Source organism: Gymnoscopelus microlampas, assembly GCF_963454915.1.
Source record: "Gymnoscopelus microlampas genome assembly, chromosome: 14".
NCBI lineage: Eukaryota > Metazoa > Chordata > Actinopteri > Myctophiformes > Myctophidae > Gymnoscopelus > Gymnoscopelus microlampas.
Window position 1 is genome coordinate 11,473,414 of NC_139951.1, and position 11,829 is coordinate 11,485,242.

The following is an 11,829-nucleotide window of genomic DNA, read 5'->3' on the forward strand; positions in this document are numbered from 1 at the left end:
CTCTGTTACAACGTCTGTGGGCCCCTGGAACAAAGGGTCCACGGCCAAATACCGTACATATCATTTTTGTGAATTATAGCAGCATTCGTTTTTTTTAAAAACTGCTAGGATTTAGAAGACATAATGTAGACTCTCCAGAAGCAAGATTTGAGTAGCAAATGTTCGCTTTAAAAATATATATTGAAAGATTAAAAAAAAAAAAAATGCAGATCTACAAGCTCATATATGCTATTTCTGAATAGCCCAAACAATAACATCTCTCACGCGAGTCACCATGGCGGAAATCAAAAAATTGCGTTTCCGTTTTTTAATGGGTTAAATAGAGCGGTCTGAGAATGAAATGAGTGTGTGTGATTGGATGAGTGGATGTGAACGTGGAGCTGAGGCAGCCTGCACTGAGTTCTGCACTGAGTTCTGCACTGAGTTCCCTGACAGAACTTAGAGCTCAGAATTTAATATCCAAATCTAAGCCTGTGCGTTATAATGGGCTGGCACAGAAATCCTATCAAACATCAAAATGCATAAATGCAGTATGAGGCAGGCCCTAATAATTATCATAATGAACATAATACAATATGTCCACTGTTCATTTTTGTTGTCACGGTCTTGTGGCCCCCGACTTCAAGTCCTTTTACAATAAGTGGCCCCCTGCCTAATCTAGTTGAATACCCCTGCCGTATGGTATATTACTACAGTGCGCTGCATTATTTGCTCAAAAGGCAAACACACGCAGCATGTGTGTGTGCGTGCGTGCGCGCTTGTTTGTGTGTGTGTGTGTGTGCGTGCGTGTGTGGTTCTTAACACATCGGGTGCCAGCATTTTTTCATAACAACTTACCGTGGGTGCCAGCATTCTCCCCATTGACTGCGCTTTGCTGTTTAAAGCTTCCGCGTGCGTTACAAGCAAATCCACGCCAAAAAAAGCATCCATTCATGTTGTGCCATGAGCCTGGCTACAGCCTGGAACCATAACATTCCCCTCGCGAGTTACAACGGGGGGGGGATCGCGCATCGCGCATGACCGGTTTTCCCCACAGGAAACAGATTCGGAGATATAGGCGTTTCAAAGTAGGAAATAGACAGGAAGCGGATGGGGAAAAAAAATTGTTTTCGGTGAGCGATCTGGCACTTCCTTCCCAGGATTACAATGGGTGCTCCCAGAGCTGCTCTAGCCCCGCCCGCGCGGAGAAAAACAAAAAAAAACAAAAAGACTAAACTCACGGTTCAGACCGTGTTCGGCACCGAAGCGCCACTATGTAAACACACGGTTCAGACCGTGTTCGGCACCCGATGTGTTAAACACCAGATAACATTCATAATATTATGTGCGTAATGCTCGAAGGCATGGGTAGACATCATTGTTTAGACACCATCAGAAGATTCCTCTCTGCGAATAAACACGCTCGTTGGCAAGAGATTTGCAATTACCCTGTTATTTAGAGCTGATTAAATCATCACAGGGACGAGAGCTAATCATCATTCATTGCAAGCCTTATGCACCACAAAGACACACTTTTATCAGCTGTCACATGCAGCATATACAAATATTAAACCAATTATTATCTCATTGATGATAATGATAATAATAATAATATTGACCTCCTGCGGGGGGAAATTTGGTTTCAGTTCAACACAGCTGATCGCTGCCCACAAGGGGCGCCGAGCAGTTAGGGGGTTAGGTGTCATGCTCAAGGACACCCCAACCAGTCATATTTGACACATCGCTGGCCAGGCCTGGAATTGTACCTGGGACAACTGGGTGGTGGAAAAAGTACACTGACAAGTAAAAGCATCAATACAGTAATGTAGAAATACTCTGTTACAAGTAAAAGTCTGGCATTCAAAGTGTACTTGAGTGAAAGTACAAAAGTATTGGTATCAAAATGTAGAAAGTACTCATTATGCAGAATGACCCGTTTCACAGAGTTTTCAAATGTATAAAATGCATACAAATCTTTAGAAAATAGCCGATCTACAAGCTCACAATGCGTCGCGTCGCGTAAAAGTACTGAAAATTGGAAATACTCCAGTGTAGTAAAAAAAGTACCTCAAAATTGTAGGTCCAGCTGCTATTCAGGCAGCCCTTTATGGAGGACACGACGCGACGCGTTGTGAGCTTTGTCGATTGGCTAATTTCTGCGAAAGCTTTCCCCCAAAATAACAGAAAACTGAAAATACACTAGCATGGAGCCCTGAGGGACTCCGCTCAACCATGGTTAATGCAGGATTTTATACTTCATTGTACGGTACGGGCAACACCCTCGTACAACCGCCTATAAATGAAGCATTGAATTGACCTTTTCTGGTGATGTGGTGTTCACCCTATGGAGACAAACAGACCACCCCAAGGCTATCTGCAGTCAGAGGGAGATAAACACACACACACACACACACACACACACACACACACACACACACACACACACACACACACACACACACACACACACACTCACGCACACACTGTGTTTAACCCATTCTGTAAAAGTTCAGCTTGAGGACAATAAGGCTGGCAGCATACTTGTAAAGAAGTAGAATTTCTTTCAGGCTTGCCGCAACCATAATAACCGTAACTCTCTATGGATGAACTTGTATTATACTTGAAGTGGTTCGGCATTAAGACCCCGCCAGTTCAATATGGAATATGAATTCCTGACCAATCGCATCAAAAGGTTGGCATTGATGTCGTATATGCTGTGATTTCTTTCTGCGGGCCAGAAAATCGAAGTGTCAAAAAGAACATCTTGCAAGGCAGTGTTACTTTTTTTCTTCTGTTTTATAAAAAAAATACATCATTTAGTTTGAACGGACTCGCTGAACTTTATTTCAGCCAGAATTATGCTGCAGCAGCAGCATACGTCTTAGGTATTTCTCATGAATCAGGAGCTGCACAGCCTTCAGTCCATCCATAGAATAATGCCTCATTTATTTGATGTATCATTTATTTGAAAATAGCCGATCTACAAGCTCACAACGCGACGCATTGTGAGCTTTTAGATCTGCTATTTTCAAACATTTTGGTACTTACTTACTTTTGGTACTATAAGTACATTTTGATACCAATACTTTTGTACTTTTGCTCAAGTGCTTTTTGAATGTGGTACTTGTACTTGTAACAGAGTACTTCTACATTACAGTATTGATACTTTTACTTAAGTAGAACATTTGAGTACTTTTTCCACCACTGCTCACAACACGTCGCGGATGCGACGTGTCGTGAGCTTGTGAATCTGCTATTTTCGGTGCGCTACACCGTCATATGATGAAGTACAACTCGGGGCTTAGCAGTTTGTAAACTGTGGTGTTCTATACACCACATAATGCTGTGAGGGAAAAACTTTGTAATATACTGCAAGTGTTATGCAGAGTGACTGCATGGGTGATTAATGACTGCCTGCAATATCTCAAAACACAGAGGCATATACAGAGAGAGAGAGAGAGAGAGAGAGAGTTTGGAAAGTGTAATGTGCTGAGACAAAGTGAAAATGGAGAAGATATTGTCTTTTCTTCTCCCCTCATGTTTCTCTCTCTCTCTCTTTCTCTCTCTCTCTCTCTCTCTCTCTCTCTCTCTCTCTCTCTCTCTCTCTCTCTCTGTCTCTCTGTCTCTCTCCATTGTCTGCGGGAGTGCTATTTTAATGATGTTCACATGCATGCGCACACACACACACACACACACACACACACACACACACACACACACACACACACACACACACACACACACTCCCCAGACATCTTGTGTCTGCCTACTTTAACAACTGTATTATGAAAAAGAACGGACAGACGGATGGATGCGTTCGTTCGTTCGTGCGTGCGTGCGTGCGTGCGTGCGTGCGTGCGTGCGTGCGTGCGTGCGTGCGTGCGTTCCTTCGTTCCTTCGTTCCTTCGTTCATTCAACGACCACCAAGCCTGATTGTGATTGTTTTTGTCGGATATAGCGTGTGATTTTGTTGGATAGTGTAAATGGTGATTATTAAAAGTGGCGGAACACACACGTGCACATGTGCCCTCAATGGAAATGCTCAAAAGATTACAGGAGATGTACCAGGGAAATATTGAGATACAAGGTTTCTGCCCGACGGCAAGAAAATGACCGTTGGCAGCGTTAGATAAGGACAGCTTAAAGTCTGTGTTTATTCAGCTCAATCAATATCGTCTAATCATAATCATTTCACTGATAAAGGATTCAGTGAAAATGGGGGGAGAGAGCAAACACTGCGCACGACAATTAACAATAAGTACAGCAAGAAACCATCGAACAATAGATACAGCAATAAACTATACTCACGCGCACGCACACACACACACACACACACACACACACACACACACACACACACACACACACACACACACACACACACACACACACACACACACACACAATTAATTTATGTTGTCTTCATAGTCATGCAGCACTACACACATGTCCACCCACAAGCTCTCTATAGAGAGGTTGTGGGTGGACAGGTGTGTAGTACTGCATGAAGAGGCCATAATACACACACACACACATACTTGGAAAATTGCAATTAAAATACTTTTAAGATTCAATTAAAAATATTCAATGTTGACAAAAGTGGTCCTAATAAATAGCGTTTAGATGGTGTTAAATAGTCTACTTTAAATAGTGTATACTTTTCAAGATTCAAGACGTTTTATTTGTCACTGACTTATACAGATATTATACAATATATTAAAGCAAGAGAAAAAATAGAAAAGTATGACAATTAAAACATATATATATATATACAAATATACAGTGATAGGACTTTACTCTAATACTTAGAGACTTGTCCCTATACTGTATAATTATGTTAAATAGCAAATTCATCTGGAAACAGAGACGGAAATCTAGGATTCGAACACATTTCGATCTCTTATCCCCACGTCCAGATTCAGGCTGGAAACCTGTCGGCGGTGACAAAAATGGGGCCGAAATTGGACAGAATCTACGTAGTCCCCTGGCGTTGGACACAATTAACCCTTTAAGACCTGAAGCCGATTCTACATGTCTCCTAAATCGAAACAGTTTTCTGAAAAACGTGTGTTTCTATATCAGTGGTGCTCAATCTTTTTCATGTCAAGTACCCCCAAAATTATATGTATTTGGCCGCGGACCCCCATCAAAATATTTTGTTCCAGGGACCCCCAGACGCAAAGATTTGAGTTAAAAATGTTCGCTTTAAAAATATATATATATTCAGAAGATCTGCACACATTTTCACAATTTTTCAAAAATAGCAGATCTACAAGCTCATAGCGCGGCACTCGGTGCCGCGCTATGAGCTTGTAGATCTGCTATTTTTGAATAGCCCAAAGTATAAAATAAAGCTTTTTAGCTCAAATCTAAAAATGACACAGTTCCAGGTCTTAATGGGTTAAATGTACCTTCGGTTTCCTCCACCCTGAGGTGCATCCTTGATTAACGGAGAGATCGGAATCGATCGAGGCCTTCCTCGTTATTTAACCTTTTCTAAACCTGATTTAGCTTTTATTAACTTGTGGTGGTGGTGGTGGTGGGGGGGGGGGGGTAGCGTGCGTGTGCACGTGCACGGTGCTCAGGCCCGGGCTCATTAGCGGGCCGCCGGAGTGCAGCTTGTTGTCTAAATGAGCTGTTTGTTAATTTATTTGTTTGTTTTGGTTTCCGAGGCAGACGAGAGGAGAGGTGACGGCACATGGCAGGGGAAAACGCACAGAGTCTGCATTGTGGACATACACACACACACACACACACACACACACACACACACACACACACACACACACACACACACACACACACACACACACACGCGCGTGCATATACACATACGCACACGAACATGCATGTGTACACACACACACACACACACACACACACACACACACAGATGCACACAACATGTACAGACAAACATACAGTTCGTACACAGCAAGCCTCAGCACCGGGTCAATAAACTGGTGCACACATACACACACACACACACACACACACACACACACACACACACGTATTCGCGCACAGGCACATATATACAGTACACAGTATACAGTACACAGTACAGTATGGGCACACTCAAACACACATTTTATTTGTATTTTATTTTACCTTTGTTTTACCGGGAAAGTCCCATTGAGATCAGAAATCTCTTTTACAAGACAGACCTGGCCAAGGCTGCAGACATATACAAACATAACACAAATCACAGCACATTAAAATGCAACAACACAAAGGCCACGGATCAGCTAAATCACTAGGGTTCATCCCAGAGGGAGCATGAATGCGCTCAGCAAGTTTCGTGTTAACCCATTGAGACCTGAAGCCGATTCTACATGTCTCCTAAATCTCAACAGTATTATGAAAAACCTATGTTTCTATGTCAGTGGTGCTCAATCTTTTTCATGTCAAGGACCCCCAAAATGATATGTATTTGGCCGCGGACCCCCATCAAAATATGTTGATCCAGGGACCCCCCAGAAGCAAAGATTTGAGTTACAAATGTTCGCTTTAAAAATATATATATTCAAAGATTTGCACACATTTTCACGATTTTTCAAAAATAGCAGATCTACAAGCTCGTAGCGCGGCACTCGGTGCCGCGCTATGAGCTTGTATATCTGCTATTTTTGAATAGCCCAAAGTGTAAAATAATGCTTTTTAGTTCAAATCTAAAAATGACACAGTTCCAGGTCTTAATGGGTTAAAGGGCAAGACCGCTTTGGTAGAGGTTTGGGTTGTGTAGTTACAGTACCTTGCCATGATGTAACTCCAAAGGTGGACAAGAAATCAAAAATAATTGCTCCGTTGATTAGCAAATTGATCATTCTAAATATGCTCCTCATTGACTTACATTGTACGGTGAAACAGCTCTCCAAATCACTCTTTTAGCAAGTATACGAACGCAAAGAAAGTTGATTCAGGCCATATCAACATCATCAAACTCAGTGCTTTTTGTTTTTTAAATTAAAATGTCAACTTCCTGTTGATTTTACTGTTTGAGGATCCGGATCCGCAGATCCAGTCCGGGTTTTCTTCCTAATAACAATGGCAAAATCAACAGGAAGTTAACATTTTTTTAATACAAAAACAGTACTGGGTTTGGTGATGCTCTATGTTGTCTGAATCAACATAACGTAAATTTCGGACTACAAGCCGCGACTTTTTTCCCATTTTTCGACCCTGCGGCTGATATAACGGTGCGGCTTATCTATGGATTTTTATAGCTAACGGCCACTAGGGGACCTCCTAAATCTAGGGATTTTACACCCGCGGCTTATAGTCCAGTGCGGCTTATATATGTACAAATCATTCGATTTAGCTGCTGCGGCTTATATTCAGGTGCGGCTTATATTCAGGTGCGAAAATTACGGTAGTTTGTGTTCGTCATCGCGACGCGTTGTGAGCTTGTAGACCGGCTATTTTCAAACGTTTGTAGTACATTTTGATACTTCTTATACTACAAAAGTTACTTCTGCACTTTTACTCGAGTACATTTTGAATTCCGGACTTCTACATAGCAGTATCGATACTTTTACTTAAGTAAAACATTTGAGTGCTTTTGCCACCACTGAGTCTATCAACAGTTTTTAAATGTGCTTTGTAAGTTTGATTTGATTTGATTCCTTCCTTTCCTCCCTCTCTCCCTCCCTCCCTCTCTCCTTGCAGGGAGGAGTGGGAGTGGCTGCAGAGTCTGTCCATCACGGAGGAGACGGAGAGGGAGCGGCCTGAGGGGGAGGAGGAGGAGCCAGAGGGAGCGGAGGTGGGGCTGAAGGCTGAAGGCCACACCCCCCAGCTGTACTATGAGCTGCAGACGGCCGTCAAAGCTCTGCTCAAACTGGTCAACAGACCCCTGCACCAGGTACACACACAATAGACACACGCGCACACGCACACGCACACACACACACACACACACACACACACACACACACACACACACACACACACACACACACACACACACACACACACACAATGATAATTAACCCATTCAATCCGGGAACGTATCTCTGTCATTTTAGATTTCTTTTGTCTATTCAAAACAGAAGATATACAGTACCAGCTCATATGAGCTTGTAGATCTGCTATTTTTGAAAAAGTGTGAAAATGTGTGCAAATCTTGCTTCTGGGGTTCCCTGGAACAACATATTTTACAAATGTTATATGTAAATATATATTCAAATATTTGCACAAATATTCACGATTTTTCAAAAATGGCAGATATACAAGCTCATAGCGCGGCACCGAGTGCCAGTCGCGTAGATCTACGCGAACTGTTTACATCAGGGATGGCAAACTCATTTTAGCTCAGGGGCCACATGGAGGAGGGCCAGAGGGCCAAAGGGCCGGACCGGTACCGGACCGGTAAAATCATGGCATAATAACTAATAATAACAATAACAACAACTTCAGATAGTTTTCTTTGTTTACTTTACTTAGTCTTAGTTAGTACAAGCACATTCTGAAAATGTAAACTTCACAAATAGGGATGGCCAAATGGAGACATTTTATTAACCGTTTACCGCTAGGCCTTACCGATTAATTAATCGATTACCGTTAAGAAAAAAAAATGTTTATAAAATACATTTTATTTCAAAAGGGCCAAGTCTACACAGTTTGTTTTGTGTCTCCAGCAGAGTTTCTAGTGTCTCTATCTCTCTCTGGAAGAGGTTGCACATGAACTCTGCAGCCGCACTGAGGCGCTCCAACACAGACAATATCAATACAAAGACGAGTAAGAAGAAGAGGAAAGTGGAAGTTACGTGTGGTTGCAGGTGTAGACTTGGCCAAAAAGCAATTAAAACATTTTTGGCAAAAAAAATAAATAAAATCTCGCGGGCCGGATTAAACTAGTTAGCGGGCCTGATCCGGCCCGCGGGCCGTATGTTTGACATCCCTGGTTTACATATTGAAATCCCATGTTAATTCGAAAAAGTGCACTTTCCGGATTTTTTTTTTGACCCCTTCCGGTTCCGGGGGGCGACGGGAAACGAAATAAAACTGGTTCCGTTTTTTTCGTTTGCATCCGTTTCCTGTCTAGGAATCAACTTTGAAGTCGATTATCTCCAATGTGGTTTTTCTCACCGCATCCACCGGTCTAACGTTATAGGCTGTAACTTCAAAATGGCGCAACGGATCGGCTCGCTTTTTTCACTGCTTGCATCACACGGATCCCGTGTTTGTGTCGAACCAAATGAACGCGATTTTTTACCGGATTTAGCGGGGTCTATGGCGACATGAAGAAAACAAAAAAACAGCAATAAAAGCTTGGCACTGGTGAGTACATTATGAGATTAACCTCTGGCGTTCAATGTGTTAATAGCCCAAATACATCTAAAACGATACAGATGCGTCCCGGATTCAATGGGATACAAAATGCACTGTAACCAAAGGAGAAAGCAGAGAAACAGCAGTTGTGTTGTTGTGTTGTTGTTGTTGTGTTTGGTGGTGTCGTTGTGCTTCAGGCGCGCCAGTTCCGCGTGTACAGCCAGGAGGTGCTGGAGCTGGGCCACGGCGTCTCCTTCCTGCTGCTGCTCCCCACGGCCGACGACGTGTGCACGGCGCCCGGACAGGCCAACCCCTACACCCCGCTGTCCGGGTTCCTGCACCTGCCCCTGCACATGTTCGAACTGGGTAAGAGGAACCGCGCACGCACGCACGCACGCACGCGCGCACGCACACACACACACGCACACACACCAAGGGGCAAGGCTTGGATATTTACGATGAGGCCAACACGGAAGCTTATGAATGGCCAGAGTGAGGCACTGTTTTACCCTGCGCCGACCTGCAGTGTCAGAAAGAATTTATTTTAACGCAAGTGAATGGGTTTTTGACAAACTTTAGACTAGATTTTCTTACCGTAATAAAAATTGTCATAAATTCTATATGCTTCCAGTCGCTAGTTTAAAGTGTCCTTTCAATCATCATGATACGCGTTTTGCTAAATTATGGTCCCATTTATTCTAAAATTGACGATAAAGTAGGCTATGCTCCAGGAGGGGCGGGATGATTTGATTGACAACCTACACAACCAATAGCATTTTTGGGGGTTGTTTTCCGGTTCGCTGGTCACGTGTCTGGTCTCAACCAATAGCGTTTGAGTTCCGGCGTGGCCAACTGTATATATTAACGATGGAGGAATGCATGTTCCTGAACTATCGGCTTCATTTTCGTTCTGTAGAAAGCAGGGGAGTGGCATTGTCCATTCATTTATACAGTCTATGACACACACACACACACACATGCACGCGCTGTGGTGGCGATATTGGGCTGTCAAATAGCGATTTATCATTTCATGGCTGTACGGGTGACAGCCTGTGACATTCAATTAAGCTCTGTGCTCACACTACTGTGACACATTGCCGTGAAAGCTTGTCTTTGACCCTTTGTTAGGTTAGATGTCTTTCTAAATGTTCTAACTGTCATGCTGTGAACTGTATTCTAAGACCCCAAAAAAGAAATTTGATGTCTCCCTGGGACCCAAACTAGTGAAAATAGCCGATCAACAAGCTCACAACAGGTCGTGATGTGACGTGTTGTGAGCTTGTAGGTCTGCTATTTTCACTCCTTCTTAAAAGTTTTTTTTTCTTTTTATAAACGTTTGAAGTTGTTTTTAACTTGTGAAAACTTGTGAGTTCTTTGAAAATCTTTTGAAATAATAATAATTAAAAGCAAAATCTAGGAAACAAAAAATAAAGGGGTAGCTCGCGACCCATAAAAATGGGTCTCAGTCACGGTCACGAATCATTGCCTTTTCTATTGAACTAACAACAAAGGGAGGATTCTGAGAGATTCTTCAGTCTTTCATGAATCTTCCATCGTTCCCTATGAAATTCATGGGGGCCTCAGCGGCCCTAGGGACCCCCTCCCTCCCGGGCACTGGGCTCATAACGCATGCACTTTAATGTCCTTTATGTGTCTACGACGTCACAAACTAACTCGACCCCCATTGGTCGAGCCATGAACTGCTGAGGTCAAACTTGGTTCAAATTGAGGTGTCAGAGTTGACCACTTGGAAACTTTTGCTTCACGATTAAGCTAAAGTTGGACATTAAATGAATATGAAACCATTGTTTATTGGTGTCACGTGACAGGAAGTTAATGTTAACGTGCGTGTGTGTGTGTGTATGTGTGTGTGTGTGTGTGTGTGTGTGTGTGTGTGTGTGTCTCCAGTGCACTTCTCTGCCTACAGGGAGAAGTTTATCAACCTGTACTGCCGTCTGTCGTCCGTGCTGGACCTGGACGCCCTCATTACCCAGCAGGCTTTGCGAGAGGCCATCAGTGACAGCGAGGTGTCCACCGCCAAGCAGAGAAACCAGCTCATCCTGGACTACATCCAGGTACGTGGAGGTCTCTTCCTTTATGTCAGGACCGCAGCCAGGTTCTAAAACCTCTGTCTTTAACCCATTAAGACCTGAGGCCGCGTCTAAAAAAATCTAAATCCTAAAAAAAATAAAAAAAATAAAATAAAATAAAAAATTTCACGATTTTTCAAAAATAGCAGATCTACAAGCTCATATCGCGGCACTCGGTGCCGCGCTATGAGCTTGTAGACCTGCTATTTTTGAATAGCCCAAAGACATCTAAAGTGACACAGATGCGTTCCAGGTATCAATGGGTTAAAAGTATTATAAAATGGATCGCTCTGGTCCTTGACAGTGGTGTAAAGTTACCAAGTACATTTACTCAAGTACTGTACTTAAGTACAACTTTGAGGTGTTCTTACTTTATTGGAGTATTTCCAGTTTTCAGTACTTTTACTTCTACTCCACTACATCTCAGAGGCAAATATTGTACTTATTGTATTGTGGATTGGACTCCACTACAATTTAGGTCTGTCCCCGA

The 11,829-nt window shown here is 42.9% G+C and overlaps 1 protein-coding gene across 2 annotated transcripts in view; it reads left to right on the forward strand.

The window, feature by feature from the left end:
* Positions 1-11,829, forward strand: part of ankfn1a (ankyrin repeat and fibronectin type III domain containing 1a) — an 88,274-nt gene that overhangs the window by 55,315 nt on the left and 21,130 nt on the right. For both annotated transcript variants that reach the window (XR_014602334.1, XM_084079220.1), the window contains exons 13-15: positions 7,648-7,840; positions 9,447-9,615; positions 11,158-11,324. Coding sequence is in view for 1 of the 2 variants with exons in the window: in XM_084079220.1 (XP_083935346.1) it covers positions 7,648-7,840; positions 9,447-9,615; positions 11,158-11,324 (529 nt within the window). In the remaining variant the exon portion in view is untranslated. The remainder of the gene's footprint in view (positions 1-7,647; positions 7,841-9,446; positions 9,616-11,157; positions 11,325-11,829) is intronic.